The sequence below is a fragment of the Centroberyx gerrardi genome, chromosome 17, assembly GCF_048128805.1.
Source record: "Centroberyx gerrardi isolate f3 chromosome 17, fCenGer3.hap1.cur.20231027, whole genome shotgun sequence".
NCBI lineage: Eukaryota > Metazoa > Chordata > Actinopteri > Beryciformes > Berycidae > Centroberyx > Centroberyx gerrardi.
In genome coordinates this window covers 4950533-4968876 of record NC_136013.1, presented here as the reverse complement: position 1 = coordinate 4968876, position 18344 = coordinate 4950533, and the positions used below count along the sequence as shown (strand labels likewise).

Below are 18344 nucleotides of genomic sequence, written 5' to 3'. Positions count from 1 at the left end.
TAGTCCGCCTGGAAATCAAGACACTGATTTCCTTAGTCTGCCATGGACCTGGACCGTGCAGAAACCTCAAGGACATCATGATTTTGGAGACAGTAACTGGTATTTAAAGCTGCTTGACGGAACAGATTTACTGGAGGATCCCAAAGTTCAAAACCAGGATTTTTCTACCTGATCGGCGACAATGTATCAGTTCGGAAGTTTCCTCGCGTGCGCGGTGGTTTTAATTTCTAAATCCCAAAGTATAAACGTGGATGAGCGGGATGGGCAAGGCTTTCTGGAGAATATTTTGCGGTATTATGGTGAAAACAAATCCATCTCAACGGAAAACCTGGGAAATTTAGTGCTGTTAATCTCAGCCAGAAGACCTGAGTTGATAGCAGAAGAAAATCCACTGGAAAACCTAGAGGTAGGTATAAAACCCCCAGCATTATTTATAATCATTAAGAGAATTCCTGTGGTATTTTTAGCCATTCCTAGTTTATAATTAGGCTATTAAATGAGCAAATAAACTTATTAATGGATTTCTGTTTTCCTTTCCCCCTTGTTTTTTTTTTTGTATTCCTATCTTTTGCTTTTAATGTTGACGATTATAATGAATGCACCAATAAATAACAAATGCTTACATGTCTAACAACATCTTTATCTATCTAGGATTATAATATAGCCTAATTAATTTACTACAGTGTTTCATTGAACCCATATATTAGTCATACCTGGTTTATAACTGGGATAATTTATGAACAAATACACTTGGTCATTATTGGATATCTGTTTTTTTTTTCTTCCTTGTTTTATAGCCAATAGTTTTTGCTTTTAGTGATAATGATTGTAATTAATGCGCCAATAAATAAAACTCACAACATGTTAGGTTAGAAAGCACCTCTATTTTTTATAGAATTGTATAAAATTATTAACTTCCTATAGCATTCTATTCATCTTCTAGTCATATTTAGTTTATAATTACACTAATTTATGAACAAATATACTTAGTCATTAATGGATTTTTTTTATCTATTTATTTTTTTCCCTGGCAAATCTTTAGCCGATGATATTCTGCTTTTAGAGTAGAGGATTATAATGAATGTTCTGATAAATAAATACAACATGTCTGTCTCGTCCCCTCAGTGTCCCTCAGTGGGGCAGATCTTGTCCCACTATGGGTTCAGTAATGTCAGTCAGCTGACTGTGGGACATCTGGAGAGGATCTGCCCCGCCGTGTTGACTCAGGTGCTGCTGCCCTCTTGCCCCTACGCCGCCCCCTCTGCTCTGCAGCCTGTTGACTACACTGGTGAGTTGCTTCATCCCGACGTTAGATATCTCCCGGTTTATTTGTAAGACCCCCGCAACACAAATATCTCACGGTTCGTGGGGTCTGTCGTCCTGAATGAGGTCTGCCGGTGCTTTCGTCCGGACACGGGGGATGAAAGACACTTCTCTAATCCGGTGGTTCTCAGTCTGTTTGGGTTGCAAGTCATTTTTCTACTTCTTTGGGGGTCCCGAGCCCCGGGTTGAACCACTGCCAAGGTTCCTACAGGTCTGGACAGTCTGGAAATGTATGGGAAAAGAATTTGGTAATTCCCAGGTCCTGACAAGTTTGGAAATTGCTCTAAAAGTTTGGAAAAGTATAGAAAAATGTCTGTTTGAATCCTGGTGGCTTGCTGTGATGTCTTGGGTTTGAATCCGGTCTAAATCAAATCAAATTTTATTGATATAGCTCAATTCATTGAACATGAAGCTCATGTGCTTCACACAATGAAAGAGTTTGTTGCATGTCATTCCCTCTCTCTCTCTCTCTCTCTCTCTCTCTCTCTCTCTCTCTCTCTCTTTCTTCATGTTGAACTGTCTTAATAAAGCAAAATACCATAAACAAGAGGTTGCGTACTCCTAACCCAATGCAGCCAAGCCACAGAACTGTGACACCAATCATAAACTTTTATTGCCTCTTTTACGTGATTCATTTTTAGAGGCCTAGAACAGTAAACATAATGATTCCACGCATAATATATTTTTAGATTGTAATATACATTTTATTCACGTTATTGTAAAACCCCTGAAAGTCATTTTTCGATCTTGTTGGGGGTCCCGAGCCCCGAGTTGAGAACCACTGCCAGGGTTCTACACAGGTCTGGAAATGCATGGAAATAGAATTTGGGAATTCCCAGGTCCTGACAAGTTTGGAAATTGCACAAGAAGTTTGGAAAAGTATGAACAATGTTGTGTCCTGATACACATACAACTACATATTTTCTGTGGTTTTTAGCTTGTATCACGTCACATATTCTGATATTTGTCATTATGAAGAATATTCTTCATCCATAAAGTGATATGACAGCGTTAGTAGGGGCAAGATGACTAAATCATACTGAAAACCAAACTCTTTAAATCAAGAAATCACGATCTGGAAAAAGTATGGAGCTTTGAAACTGAAACTGTAGAAACTGTGCGCTGCTCTAGTCTGTACAGATCTGGAAACACTTCAATCAGCAAACAGAGTAACTGTACAGACTCCGTCTTGCTGAACCTGGTGCAGAAACATATTGACAACTTGCAGAGTTTCACAGTCCATACTGACACAACATGGCACAAGGAAAACTCGACCTCACACAGAGGGAGCCATCTGAACTCAGGCTCTGCTCTAATACAAAAAGCCCCCTCCTTATGTTGTTGTGGGAACGGACAGAGCATGAAGGGATGCGAGGAACATTTGAAGGGTTTCACTCCAAAACAGTAAATATCTGTTCTGGAAGAAATTGCAAAGACATAGATGATTAGAAAATAAAAACTCAATTACTTTGCAAGAAAAGTTTTAAGATGACCCAACTTTGATTGATTGATATTAATCTTTATTTTACCAGGAAAGACCAATTGACAGCAAAGCTCTCTTTCACGAAGTTGCCCTGAATACAACACGTATGGTGTGTAATACTATACAGAGAGAATAAAAGTAAACAGGTGTATATAAGACAAATAGACAGACATAGCACAACATCGCAAAAGACAAATACATCAAGAAATACACATACATTCCTTTGACAAAACATCCTTAACTTAAAATCTTCCATGCTTGATAATGACAACGTAATAATTACCCATAATGGACTTTACTGTCATGCCACCAATCATTTTGTCAGAGTGGGTGTCCTTTCCTAAGAGAAAGAAATATTCAAAAAATAAATAAAATGAAAGTATGAACCAAGGAGCTAAGACTGGATCCAGGTCCAGGTCTAGGTCCAGCTGATGACAGCCATGAGGTTTCAGAGTCACATTCCTGCAAACATCTCCTGCGGCGGAGCCAAACGCTGCAAAATGTCCTGGATTGACTCATGGAGCCGCTGATCTCTCAGACTCCATGTTAAACATTCCTCTCAGCACTGTTGACAGTGCGGGGTTACGGCCAACTGTGCCTGTTGTGTTGTCCGCTGCAGCTACAGGACGCATGCTGGTCCTGCACTGACCTCGTGAACAGGATTTCTCTTGTGACAATAAATGAAATCTTGTACGGCTGTAAAGTATCAATCCGCAACATTTCATATGATGTCTTATTAAATGTCTGTTTTGCTTGACTGATTGATGTAACACAATAGAGGTTTTGCAGCTGCGTCACAAATCTCCCACCGACAATGTCTGGTGCCATCATGGAGGTCCAGAGGAACTGGCTGTGCGCAAACAATGGTTAAATATATAACAACCAGACTAGGCAGAGACATACCTGAAAAAGGCTGCTGTGGTGTGGGTGTGGGTCAATTCTGGTATAATAAAAAGTGAATAGTCTGATAAGGTGGATTTGTTTCCAAATGCAGGTTACTGTGACACAGTAAACTAATTTTCTTTCTTTAGCCCTAGTCTCTACTCCAAAACACTCTGAGTTGTAGCTTGAGAAGAGTCAGCTCAGTTAACCTGAACAAACTGTTAGCTAGCTAACTAGCTAATTTAGCAAAGTAACCAATGTTCATGTTAGCATGCGACTACTAGCCACTTTTTGCTTCTACTAGATACATTACTTAGTGCACAAATCAGATGTATTTACAACAAGACAGTGTTGGTTATCTGCTAGCTAATAAGCTAACATTATCTAAACACAAATCAATCAGATGTATCAGTGGGGAAATGATCAGTTCCCAGTCAAAAACATCACAGAAAGTAACCATGTCTTTTCTATTCTTTTGAGACGGCTAAGTTGTATGTTTAGAAACTCAGTCAGCTGTTGCCCAAGAGCTGAGGACCTCCAATATGGCCGTCAGAGGCTGTGTTATGTCACCTTTAAGCCCTCTACAGTGATTCAACCTATAGCCAGTTCATGAAAGCTTTTACATTTGCTGTTCGAAACACCCGGCGTCTGGTAGGTGTTTCCTATGAAAAATCCTTTGTTTGGAATAAACAGAAGAAGAACTGGGTAGTTAGCATGAGCAGCGATAGCCACCATGGCAGAACAGACAAAGAAAAGAGCGCCACCTACAGAAACTCAAACTTCATCAACAGAAAATCCAAGGAAAAAGACGTCACAGTCCCGCCCACACTGTTTGATTGACAGGTGATCTCTGGGAAGTGCAGTGCAGAAACACCACAGCAACGAGCGCTGAGCAAGGATCTCAGGGATTACCACTTTAAATATTTGATAACTTCATTGTAACAGTTTCTTCTTCTTGCCTCCTTGACAGTGTGGGGGTACGGCTTCCTGGCGGTCACTGTGATAAACCTGTCGTCTCTGCTCGGCCTCCTGCTGATCCCCTTCACCAAGAAACCTTACTTCCCCAAAGTGCTTACCTACTTCATCGGCCTGGCCATCGGGACGCTCTTCTCCAATGCTGTACTGCAGCTCATACCAGAGGTTTGTGAGAGGGGGGGGCGGGGTGAGAAGCAAGGTCGGAGCCATTCATGAATTTAACTGAGAATTCATGGGAAATTCCAATTCAGATCCTGGAGTTGGAATGTCACCCAGCTCTAAGGAAAAATAATTGGATTTGAATTGAAGTGACAGTAAACAGAATTGAATTCCATTAAATTCCATGAAATTCCACTTCTAATAGAGTTTGTCTTGACTTGCTAAACATTATAAGTCAAACATTATGGATCAACTAAAAGACAGTTTAACAAATACATTCAATCATAATGTATGTATTACGATTACATGTTATGCATCAAATACCACCTGAAAGGAACCTTTAACATTTTATGATATTCAGTATTGATAATATATAACACTATGTGTAATCTCAGATATGTGGCAAGAAAAAACAAAACAAAACATGGAATTTCACAGGATTTCAGGTTTTTTCAAATTCCAATTCCTCAGGTGAATTGGAATTGATGAGTTTGACCCAGACCCTGGTAACAAGGGATGAATCACCAGTTAAGCACCAAATCAAGAAATGTATTCACAGTATTTTGAAGCTCTTTTAATGTGTTACAGAGCAACACAGAATCTAAATACAGATACAGACGAGAACACACACTTCACCAATTTTAAGATATGTGGCCTTTTTGTGTGTGTGTGTATGTGTGTGTAGGAGGATTGCAAGAGATTTCGGATATAGTACTAACAGTCTCCCATAAATCCACAGGCGCTGGGCTTTGATCCCAAAACGGATAACTATGTGATGAACGCAGTTGGAATATTTGGCGGGTTCTACCTCCTGTTCTTCGTGGAGAAACTGTTGAAAATGGTCCTGCGGGTCGATCATGAGGTAAGATAACAGCAGAGTTAGTGAGTTCATAAGGCACTAAGATCTTTTATTTATTACAGTCACGGGTCATTGATATATTTTCAGCTGTATAACTGCTAATGAATAGCCCTGATTTATTGCTGTATCTCGATCCTAATTAGTGACTATCATGATAGCAATTACTCTTTATGGGCCCATATAGAATAGCAGTTCATACTGTACTGTACTGTATAAGGGGCCGAATAGAGTTGTGAACATCAGGAAAGAGGGAAAGTCACAGATGATATAGCGATGCTGACGTGGCCCTCAGGATCAGACACTGTGCAACGTACAATATATTAGGAACGCCTGTTCTTCCAGTTGAGAGCTGTGGATCTCACCTTCATTACCTAACCCTTATTGATTCTTCACCTCCATTTCGATCACTTATGATTTTTTTTAACCTTAATTTACGCATATTTACCCATTTGCTGAGCACGTATGCTCTTTCTCAGCTATGCCCTGCTTCACATTCATTCACTTTTCACACGTTCCCACCTGGGAGCTGCCCAGTACAACCAGTTTATACTGAGCAGCTCCACTATAGAGCAACTGGAGGGTTAAGCAGCCGTTACCCATTCACTCATACAGATTTTCATGCAGGCTGGTAATGATGAAGATTAAGTAGGGAAATAACGGACACAATCTGAAGGCTTGAAGCTAAGTTTTGAAAACTTTAAACTAGTTTTGAAAGTTTGAAGCTCTGTGTTGAATCTTTGCAGGAATTAATTTGTACTGTGTTTGAGGTTTTGTGGTCGTAAGAAAGTTTTGCAAACTTGAAAAAGGAAAAAGACAATTGAGGCACAGACTGTGGAACAGGGGGATCAACCCTTTTCTCAGTCCATCTTTTCATCAAACCTACATGATGTTTCACTCTGTCCATCAGTTATTTTCATCCACTCTACTCATGTATTCTCATCTGATTCTGTTGTCTTTCCTCCTCAGCATGGACACAGCCACTTCTCTCCTGCAGATCAGCCTCAAGAAAACTCCCTGCAGAACGGAGACGTGTTGGAGAAAAAAGACTGCATCATATTGACCAGCGTCAGCACCATCACCACAGACAAGAGCAGCCCGAATACAGACCCTCCACATACAGAGGTGACACCTTCTCAGGTACCGGAGCACACTCTCCTCATCTACATTAGAATATAGAGGGGTTGGAGAAGCACTACTGTTTCATTTTTATGTTTTCGGGTTGTCCGTCCGTCCGTCCGTACGTCTGTCCGTCCCATTCTCGTGAACGCGATATCTCAGGAACGCCTTGAGGGAATTTCTTCAAATTTGGCACAAACGTCCACTTGGGACTCAAGGATGAACTGATTAGATTTTGGTGGTCAAAGGTCAAGGTCACTGTGACCTCACAAAAGACGTTTTTGGCCATAACTCAAGAATTCATAAGCTAATTATGACAACATTTCACACAAATGTCTAATAGGATAAAATGATGAAGTGATGACATTTTATATCCAAAAGTTCAAAGGTCAACTTCACTGTGGCTGAGAAAACGATCTTGGGTCATTCTACAAAAACGGTGGAAGTGCTGTCACTTACTTTTGCAGACACCAAAATCCTTTAAGTTGACCTAATAATCACATTAATTATACAGTATATGTTCAATAAATAAAGACTGTCCTTGCAATGATAAAACAAAGTTTATTGGCGGAGGCATACAACCACGAGGCGGTTATTTCTAGTATTTATTTATTTATTTATTATACTTTATTTTTATTATCTTAACAGGGTTATAAACAGAAGTCGGTAACAAAACAGAAATATAAGAGGGGAGTAGGTTGCCTGGAATTACATTTTCTTTTTCCCTTTTTTAAACAGACACTTCACACTTAGTTGCACTAAGCTCAGACCTAAGCTGCTGAAATCACCCAGCTGGATGCCAGCCAATTAACCTACACATTATTGCAACCTTGTACTCAATTTCTCTACTATCTCATCTAATGAGTAGCTCAATCTTCCTAATGAGATAGGCTTCTGGAATACTGAGGAAATCTTATCAGGGTGAGTAATGTGTGCTTGATACAGATTTGCTGTCTGCCACATTCCACTATCACAAATGGCGTCACAAACACAATAGTACACCTGCCACGAATTCATGGACTGTATTAAAAAATAATTTATGGCTGCATTTTAAACATCTTATCAGTCATGGTATGATGTGGAAAGTAATATGTTGCTAACCCTCGACTATTGGAAGGGGGCGATAGAAGTAGTTCGACCTGCAGCTTCCCCCCCCCCCCCCCCTGCTCAGATGTGATGACATCATGCATATTCGCTTAAGAGTTATTCATTGAGCCATTATCGGCGACACGAGATGATTAGAGTCGGCGTTAATGTTTAACAGTGAATCCTCCGAGTCACATGGAGGAGACCGGCTCTGAAGGGATCAAAACACTAAACAAACAGACGTGGCGGTGTCACACAGGGCTCAAGGAATGAAACCGAGCTGCAGGCCTCAGATCCTCAGACCCTCAGACCCCCCCACCCCCCTCTGATAAATGCTGGAATTGTCCGACCAGAGCACAAAGACTCCTTGTTTTCGGCGCCGGCCGATAATGGGCCGGTTTGTCACTGCCGAGTATCACCGACCGAGTCCCACAAGCACGGTTTGGTTCCGCCTGTTCTCAGGTTTTGCATTAGGAACACTTGTGCCTTTTATAGTTGTAATTGAAGAGTTGTGTTGCAAAGTGCTGCACATCCATTTAGGGGAAGAAGAAAAAAAAATATTTCCTGCAGTGCGTCACTCAGTATCTCTTACGTATCGAGCCTATTAAAGTGGAAACGCTTTGTCGATTAAGGCCCTTAAGTAAACAGCATTTCCTCAGAGTTTGTGCGTTTTCCGTAAAAGCTGAATAGCAGTGTGTAAGCGATATCCACCGCAATACAAGTTGAATAAAGCTGTTTCTGTTCATGCGGCGATGTCCAAATTAAAATGACTTGGAAACGCCTACAGCAGTTAAACTGTCAGACCCAATCGTAACCAAAATCTAAGCACCTGTAGCTCTACAGTTTACCGTACTGACGTAGAAAAGGCATGAACATGCACCTGTTTATTATGTCCGTGTTTCAGTTTATCAGACTTTCTCAAGAAAAATCAGATGTTAAGTATACAAAGATTGTCTTGAGAAAGGTTGATTGCATCCATAAAATAAAGGACTTTGTGTATTTTCGACTTCTTTGTTTTTGGATGATTTGGACTTGGGGTTTTAGGGGTTAAGCATAGTGATGTGCATGTTATCTTCGTGCATCATTGAATCCACATGTTTCATTGTTTGCATTTGCGCTGGAATATGACTCTTCTTTGGCGTGAACAAACAGCGGAGCGAGTTTACCTTCAACCTGTCCTCTCTCTCTCTCTCTCTCTCTCTCTCTCCCGTCCTCGCAGGAAGTCCATGTGTCGGGCGTCATGTGCCACTGGCTGCGCGGCCAACGCATCTCCAACATCAAGACGGTGGCGTGGATGATAACGCTGAGCGACGCTCTGCACAACTTCATCGACGGCCTGGCGATCGGCGCCTCGTTCACGGTGTCGGTGCTGGCGGGGTTCAGCACGTCCATCGCCATCGTGTGCGAGGAGTTCCCGCATGAGCTGGGTGAGTGAGCAGCAATGGAAAACTGAATTGATTGACTGATTGATTTTATTTGGCGTGATTTTTAAGTTCCAAAGGAGACAGAGAGTAGTTATCCCTCATATAAAGCCGGTTACATCCTATTGCTTAAATTTAAAGTCACACTGAAATTAAAAATCACTTTATTGCCTTCTTTAGTGGTGACATCATCGTGTACCAGGAGGCAAACATAAAAATTCCAGCCAATAAAACCATCAACCTCCGCCCCTCAAATCAAACCTTTCTCTCCCTAACTGATACCCCATTGGTTTACACTTTTAAATGATCCCTCCCTGCAGTATGTCCCGCCCCAATATCCTGTTTCAACAGGAAATACATCACATTAAGGAAGCAAGATGCTCTCAAAATGTGGTTTCATTGTGACTTTAAAGGGGCATCAAGTAATCTATGACACTTATTGACCTCTGTTGGTGACCAGTAGGAATTGCAACAACATTGATGGAACTTAAATCTTCTCCTACACAAGTCCTGCAGAGTGTAGGAGTGTACGTCCTGTATTCATAGTTGCATCGAAACCTTGATGAATATGTGTTCTATATGTTCTGTGTAATTACCACAATGAAAATCTGATTTTTAATTCCTTTTTTGCCTGAAAATGAAAAAAAATGTAGACCTAAGCCTGTAAAACTCCCAAATTCAGTCGGATTTCAGATGGAATGACTCTTTTTGCTGGGTGCTTTTAAACAAAAAGAATATCCATATCAGATTTGTGTTTTCCCCAAGTGAAATTTATTCATGGGCACTTTTGGTTCATCACAAAGTTCTTTACAGAGCAAAAAAGAATGTGAATACAGACAAATACAAGAGAGAAGAAACCGAACACTTACATTTCAATCAGGCTATTGACTATTTATACATTATTGTATCAGCTGTGGTTAATCGGCTGCGTCTCTCTCCCTCTGCAGGCGACTTTGTGATCCTGCTGAACGCTGGTATGAGCATCCCGCAGGCCATCTTCTTCAACCTGCTGTCGGCCATGTCCTGTTACATCGGCCTGGCGTTCGGCATCCTGCTCGGCAGCGCCTTCGCCCCCAACGCCATCTTCGCCATCGCTGGAGGCATGTTCCTGTATATTGCACTGGCAGACATGGTGAGTGAGACTGTCCCGTCTGAGGGTGTGTATGACAAAATGGCACTTCGCTTTCTGGAGGTTGTAATGCATAATTGATAGGTTATAATTTATAACTGTGGTCTTTGGGGCTTGTGCAATAGCTTTCCTTTGCATCTGAAGTTGTCTATATATTGTATTTTAAGCTGTTTGAAATGTTGTTGTGTAATGATGTTGATGCTTTTTATTGATAACAACAATACAAACTGTAACAAGTAAACATGTCGTTCCCCACAAATGATGCAGTCACCTCTTGGGCCAATCAGGAGAAAGATGCATCATCCCTCCAAGTTTAATCAAAATCTGACCAGGGGTGTCAGAGATTTTACATCTGAGTTTAAAATTTTGACCTTTAATTTTTGCGTCCGTTAGGCCACTGAGGGATTTGTAAGGAAAGCTGGATTTGTGTAGCAAGTTTTGTGTGAACTGGACTTACTGTAACAGCTGTAGGAGTTGGGACCTTAGACATTTTAACATTTAATTACAGCGCCCTCATCAGGCCATTCAGTGTCATTTTCTAAACACCAGAGGACAGTGCTAAAATGCATCACCCCTCCAAGTTTCATCAAAATCAGATCAGTGTTGTCTGAGAAAACACCATGGGTGGAAATAACTAATCACAGTTACTCTTGTTATTGTAACTGAGTAGATTTTTTGTGTACTTGTACTGTTTTGAGTATTTTTTTTAAATTGGTACTAGTTTTACTTTTACTTACGTACATTTTGACTTAAGCATTGTACACTGCTAAATCACATCCATTACAGAGTACAAATTTGTAGTTTCTCCATAAGCATTACATCAGAAACTGGCCAAATTGTGAAGCCATTTGACAGTGAGTGGTCAGTCAGCTGAGAAAAGAAGAGTAATCCGGCTTTATTTTGTGAATTTTTTTTTTCCATTTAAAAGAATCTAGTTTGAATTTTGTCCTCTCTGCCCTTTAGAACTACATGGGAAATATCACAAACCAAATCATACTTCCTTTTACTACAACTGCTCATAGATTCTCACTTCCTCTATAGCTGCCTGCTGAACAATAAAGCCCAGTGTGTGTGTCGTCTCTCTGGAAGTGTTTTGCATGTGACAGAAATCTGACTCTCACTGTTGCTCCTCAGTTTCCAGAGATGAACAACATAATGAAGGAACAAGACCGGACTTCCACCAAGGTCATCTTCTTCCTGATCCAGAACGCTGGGCTGCTCACTGGGTTTGCCATCATACTACTGATCACCATGTTCGCTGGAGAGATCAACCTGGGCTAGAGAGATCAACCTGGGCTAGAGAGATCAACCTGGGCTAGAGAGATCCACCTGGGCTAGAGAGATCAACCTGGGCTAGAGAGGAGAGACAGGGCAACACAAACTGGAAAGAAAGAGCGTCTGAATTGAAAAAATAGTGATGAGCTGCTTTCATTTCTGCTCACAACTTGTTTGGGCAGGAAAGTGAATGTAAAGTGAATGTTTTGTACAAACAAAACTCAATGTTTAAAAAAATGAATTGTTTTCTATCTTTTGACTATCGCTGTAGCTTAACCCCTCAAAAAATGGAAAATCTTTACAATCATTTGGTGTGTGGAATCTAGACAAATTTGTTTTAAGAAAACAATAAATTATTTTTTCAGTCTCCATACATTGTGAAATATCTGACAGTTGTGGTAACTCATTGGTGTTGTAGACTAACACAACCAGTTTTACTGTGGCAGCAGTGACTGTTATGGCATCAGACTTTGACCTCTGGGCCGGTCCCTTTTTTTGAGGATATATGGCTGAACTAGTTTGGTTTATTTTTGTCTATTTTTATATATATATATACATACATATTTATAAATATACTGATTAGCCCAAGGAGGAGGGGTTATGGGATTACAACTGCAGGTCAAAATAAAAAATCATTAACAGTCATATCCCATACCACAAGTTCAAATGACATGAAATTAATGAATAACATGAAATTTGGTGCACATAGCCTACTGTATCTAGATTGTTTTGCTACCTTTCACAAATTTGCCTCCAGGACCATCAGTGTTCGCCATATTAACATATCCACCATTTTGATTTTCTTGTAAAGCAGTTTTCTCTATTTTCCCTTTTCCCCTATCCCTAAGGCTTTATTATTTACTGCTTAGGTCAAGGAGTGACAGTAACTATCATTTGTACAATCGACCAATATGGGGTACCACGAATGCCAAAAAGAAAACCTTACCAGACAATACAAATATATTTGCATTGTTATGTAACCTACTTGAAACTTTTACCTTTTCCCCCCATTTGTGTAAGTTTTGTTTTCAGCAACTGTTTTCATCCAATTTATCCAACTTTCCCACCCAAATGTACAAACATATTCCCACTCAGACCAGCTGCTGTCTGACATACAAAATGAGAACCACTCTGCTGTTCTTTTGCACTGCGATCTTCATGGAGACAGAAGCCGTATTAGAGCGTTACAAGTAATACTATTGATTTGTTTGCCTGCTTTGTGTTATTTTGCACTGATCTGATTAATTGGAAGACAGTTGTAAACCATGTGATGAGCTGTTCTGGATTCCCTCAGTCTTCCCTGCACACTTGTATACTATCTTCTGTTATATTTTCTTGTAATCTGTGAATGATGAAGTAAATAAGCCCCCGTCCAACAAGAAAGGTACACTTACACACCCACTTTAACAGCAAATTCAAGGACTTATCCATGCCTTTCAAGGTCTTGTGTGGTGGAATTAAGGACTCATGTTTTGGGGTAAGACATGACATTCAGAATTTGAATCATAGGCCCTCATGGTGAAATCCTTGGGGTTAAAGCTGGGAAGTGACTGATGAATTTGGTAGCTTTATTTTAATAGAAAATCAAGTACTTTCAAGGCCATCCATCCATTCATTCATTCATCTAAAACTTTCCACAAATCCACAAACTTTCAAGGATTTTCAAGGCCTTTTATTATGTATGCCACTGATATTAGCGAAATATTACATCAGATCATTGCAGACAAATGGTTGTATTCAGGCATAACAAAGCACTGTTCTGCTGCGAGCGCACGCGCCACTTATCCAATCCGCGACCAGCATTCCTCAAACCAGGAAGTGCTCCAAGTGATCCGAGTTGAGGAAGAGGAAAGCAGATGAGACGAGTTTGACTTCAGGCAACTTGCTGCGCGCAGCAAAACTCTGATTTAGCGTCCAAGCGTTTCAAAAACAGGTTAGTCATATTTATTTACATATTTTCTCCTCCAGCGAGTGAGTCAGACTCAAACCTCAGTCCGTCACTGGCAGCTTAGAGGCGAACACTTTGGCTAGCTGCCTTTAGCTAACTTCGCAGCGAAATGTCGAATTAAAGTCTTGTTATCTGTTTACATGTCCTATAGTACACATTACCTGACTGCACATTCAGTGTTATGTTTCATAATGTTTTGCTTGAGAAGAACAAGGGGCTAATGACGTTATTTAGCCTTTTGCAGTAACAGTTAGCTAACGTCAGCTAGCTTATCGCTAGTTAATTATAAGCTTACCTTTGGAGTTTGGGGTCACCCGGATTCATGTGACCTGGACGCCGATTTTGGGTCATTTTGAGGGTCATGAGTGATTAGTGCTGAAGTTGGGGGCAGGGAGACTTATCCCATTTCTTCTCCAGTGTAACTTCGCCCTAATAATTCATGATGTGTGTGATATTTATGCTCTGTCAAGGGTGTTTACCTGCCTTCTGAGCAGTGCATCCTGGGATAGGCTGCAGCCCCCCTGTGACCCTGAAAAGGAATAAAAGGGTTAAGAAAATGAATGAATGATGTTTAAGTATGTGATTGGCAACTCCGTAGTTTGTCAGCTCTCACAGTTGTCTTACTGTTTCATTGAAAGACGGTGCCGCATCATGGCCAGTATCCAGATCCGGAAGTACCGGGACGAGGACTCAGAGGCGGTGAAGGAGATCTTCACCCTGGGGATGAGCGAGCACGTGCCCTCGTCCTTCATGCACCTCCTGAAGCAGCCGCTCACCCAGATGGTGCTGATGTGCGTGTTCTGCGCTCTGATGGCCAGCTCCAAGTCCTTCCTGCTGCCCATCCTGGCCGTCACCCTCGTCCTGGCGGGGGCGCGGCAGTTCGTCGGCTACATGTTCTCCAGCTACATCGACACGTCCCTCAAGAAGGACCTCAACCACATCGGGGAGACCTACCTGGAGCAGAAGGACGCGTGCTTCTGGGTGGCTGAGAGCGAGGGTCGGGTGGTCGGCACGGTGGCCTGCCTGCCCGCTGAGAAGGTGTCGGGCTGCTTGGAACTGAAGCGCATGTCTGTGCGCCGGACGCACCGCGGGATGGGCATCGCCAAGGCTCTGTGTCGGACGGTAGCGGATTTTACGCGGGAGAGGGGTTACGCGGCCGTCGTCCTGTACACCTCGGTGGTGCAGACAGACGCTCAGAAGCTTTACGAACACATGGGCTACGACAAGATAAGAGAGTTTGTCATTCCTGAACTTGTTGCCAAAATCACCAACTTCTCCCTGGTTGAGTACAGACTAGATTTACAGCAAGATCGGAAAAGGGACTGAATGGACTGAAATATAAAAACACACACACACAAAAATTGCTTAACATTTCAGAATGACAGCATTCTCATGAGTAATCTACACACAAACTGGATCGAGCATTTATTGTTTTTTGCCATTTCTGTTACCTCATTGAATCATCTTCCTTTATAGTTGATTTACATGTAACATTAGTCCTTAAGTATGGATAAATCTGTTCTTTCCATGGTTGTGCTATCCAGTGTTTTATGTTGATTGATTTGCTTGAATTTCATTATTATTATTATTCAATTATTTGATTTTGTAAATTATTCATGCCTATTGGATGCTTAGAATAAAATGTTAGAGCTAAACTGTGTCTCTTTTCATTTTTGTGGCATGAAAAACAAATATCTGTAAAGTGATTTTTTTTTTTTAAGAATTTATTTTTAAATAGTATCAAGAACCCAGTTTCCCCAGCCTGTCCTAACCACAAAGATTATTTCTTATAAGATAAATGAGGCGATCCTGATTAGGTGAACACTAAGATGCTAATGAGAAGCCCATCCATGTTTTGGTAAAAGATGCTGAACAGGTGACATGTTAGACCATGAGAATACATAACATAATACTAACAATGTATCGGGTATATTTGAAACCTTGAGATGAATAATCATAGGTGTAAGTCTGGTTTTAAGTATTTTAACAGCTAACATAACTTGCAGTTGCATATTCTTTTCATATTAGATGGAGTGCAAATGTAAAACATGACCTGCAGCTACATAATCCTCTGCTGTTTTCAACTATGAATGTTCACAGTAGTCAAACCTCCAGTGTTTAGATATCTAAAAACATTGCTTACTGAAAAACACAACATGTATTCGTATAGCGTACTTCATCATGTCATCTAAAAATACATTCTCATCTTCACTTTTTGTCTGCTAGCGAGCTGTGTTATTCTTTCCAGGACGACCAGGTGGCCAGTTTTTCGGCGCCGTCCTTCCCGGGACGAGGACAATGGGAAATGTGTTCCTTTGGTTTCTCCTGAGCAGCTGAATGCCGCTGCAGCTTGTGTTGCTCTGCTTTCTCCTGGCAGCCAAAGCCTTGTCTGGATCCCTCCTGACTCCACTAATAACCACGATCTGTCTGGTAGCTGCTTCACCCAGGGGATCCAGCTCGGTCTCAGACGGGACCAAACAAGCTACATGCAGGAAGGACACGTCTTGTGTTTTTGTATGGCTGAGGGTCAGGGGAAGGTTGTTAGGAGGGAGTTTGAAGGGTTTGGGCATCGCCAGTGCGTTGTTGTAAAGCTCTGGAGTTTGTTTCACGGCCTTGACAGAATCGATGAATTTGTCTGACTGTCCCCTGCCAGCCAAGCTGATCAACTTTATGATGTTTAAATATGGATACAAGGCGCGTCAGCAAGAAGCCTCGCCTGCGGATGCACGAGTAGTCAGGATGAATTTCTCTGTTTCCTCTACTTGTTGATGTTTTTGTTTCTTTTGTTTTTTTCCTTTTCCTTGACGGTTTTTGTTGATGTTTTCCTTTTCCTTGTTTGTCTTTCTTTTGTTATTGATGTTTTTTTCCTCTGTGTTTTTTTTTTAGCTGTTGCTTTTTCCTTGATGTTTTTTTAGTTGTTTCCTATTTCCTTGGGTGATTTTTTTTTGTTTTTTTTGCTTTTTTCCTTGGTGTCTCTTTTCCCCCTCGACGTTTTATTACATAACTGTATTTGTAGGTACAGAACTTTTCCAATATGAAGTTTACAAAGAGCTTCACATGGCAAGCAAAAGAGAAACAAGATTACTGAAGAAAAGAAGACAAAGAAAGAACATCTAATTGACTTTATTATAATTTATGCCATAATTTTTCTGTTCCTTTACATTATATTGATATATTTCAACCTTGTCAGCTGTCCTCTTTCTCACCGATGAATGCAGTAATGTACTCAGTGTGTATATAACCTGATACAGTGTTAAACATGTCAGCAGGCTCCACGGTTTGACAGTTGTGGTCAGGCAGCAGGTCGGACACCTCAGGATGTTGCCGGTCAGATTTCCATGGATGGATGTAGCCTGGCAGGGACGAAGCTGAGCGGTTACATTTAACACAACCAGGTAAGATTTCAGCACACACTGCCACCTGGACTTGGCTGATACATGCAGGAAAGCTTTGTTAAAACGCAGGTGTGTGTGTGTTTTGTTGTTAAAATGTCCCGGGTGAGGCTCGGGGAAAGCATGAGAAAGCTAACTGAAGCTAGCTAGGCTACTGTTGCTAGCAGCTGAGCAGGGAGTGTCCAACCAACTGACAGCTGAGACTGAGGACCAAATGTCGGTTTATACTGTAGAGATGATATTAATGACAATCACAGCTATTAAATACAACGAATGGACATTAAAAACACGCATTTTTTTGGCTGGTGATTGTTTCAGTTATTTAATTAGCTGTGGTTGATGCTTATGGGGGGGGGAGCGGGGGGTCGGACAGCCAGCCCACATGGGATGATTTGACTTAATTTGGCTTTAATCAGCAGTCCTCAGATTTATTTTCTCATTTGGCAGAAGCCTATTTCGTTAATCTGCCAGGATAAAATGCAATGTAATGTAATGTCAGGCTGCAGCCACACCCATGCTGTCAATTAATATGATTCCCTACCAGACATAACGGGCCAAAAATGATTAGTTTAGCCTCTGTTGTATTTAGGATAATAGTATAGCTCATTTTAATTAAGTTAATTTACTGACAAGATTATTGTTGTGGTGTATTCAGTGGGGCAATATTTTTTTGAGGCAATGGTGCCCTGCCTTTGAAATCACTAGATGGCACCAGATTACACATTTAGCATTTCCCTTTCCCCTAATTTAGACTCAGCCATCTTTATTTATACATTAGCCTATTTTGATGATGATGATGCATTTAAATCAAGCACTTTGTTGCTCATTTGATGCACACTGGAATAAAGCGTCAGCTACACATCTGTACCTAAAATGAATAGGCTCTATCCTTGTGTTTGTATGGATGACCTACTTTTCATGTATGCATGACATAGTGCTGTCTGAGAGGAGACCTAAATATATCTGGCAAGCAGGTAGTGGAGGGTGAACCCAACTTTCAATTTGAGAGATACAGTTAATCCACCGTTATTAGTCTTTATGGTATAAGTACTTTGTAGCAAGAAATATCAGATTGATGTAGGTTACATGGATATAAGGTCATTTAAAAAATAAAACACTATTCTGTGCTTTTTTGTTTTTCACTTTTTGTAATGTTGGTGATTCTCCTCATGGCGATGACATATTTGAGCTCATAGTTTACCCATTAATGAAACATTTACCACAGTATTACTAATCATGAGGCCAAGACATCATGTATCCCACACAGTAAAAGTTGTACTGTTAATATTAGGCCTA

The 18344-nt window shown here is 40.9% G+C and overlaps 2 protein-coding genes across 2 annotated transcripts; both read left to right on the top strand.

The window, feature by feature from the left end:
- The first annotated feature begins 181 nt into the window (after positions 1-181).
- On the top strand, positions 182-11982 carry slc39a8 (solute carrier family 39 member 8). The gene is made up of 8 exons (XM_078289578.1): positions 182-406; positions 1126-1288; positions 4659-4828; positions 5562-5684; positions 6648-6795; positions 9050-9310; positions 10252-10436; positions 11568-11982. Exons 1-8 carry the CDS (start codon positions 182-184, stop codon positions 11712-11714), a joined length of 1422 nt encoding a protein of 473 aa, XP_078145704.1. The 3' UTR covers positions 11715-11982.
- Positions 11983-13525: 1543 nt separating this feature from the next.
- LOC139919744 (putative N-acetyltransferase camello) lies at positions 13526-15850 on the top strand. The gene is made up of 2 exons (XM_071909572.2): positions 13526-13641; positions 14295-15850. Exon 2 carries the CDS (start codon positions 14308-14310, stop codon positions 14980-14982), a length of 675 nt encoding a protein of 224 aa, XP_071765673.1. The 5' UTR covers positions 13526-13641; positions 14295-14307; the 3' UTR covers positions 14983-15850.
- Positions 15851-18344: the final 2494 nt, after the last annotated feature.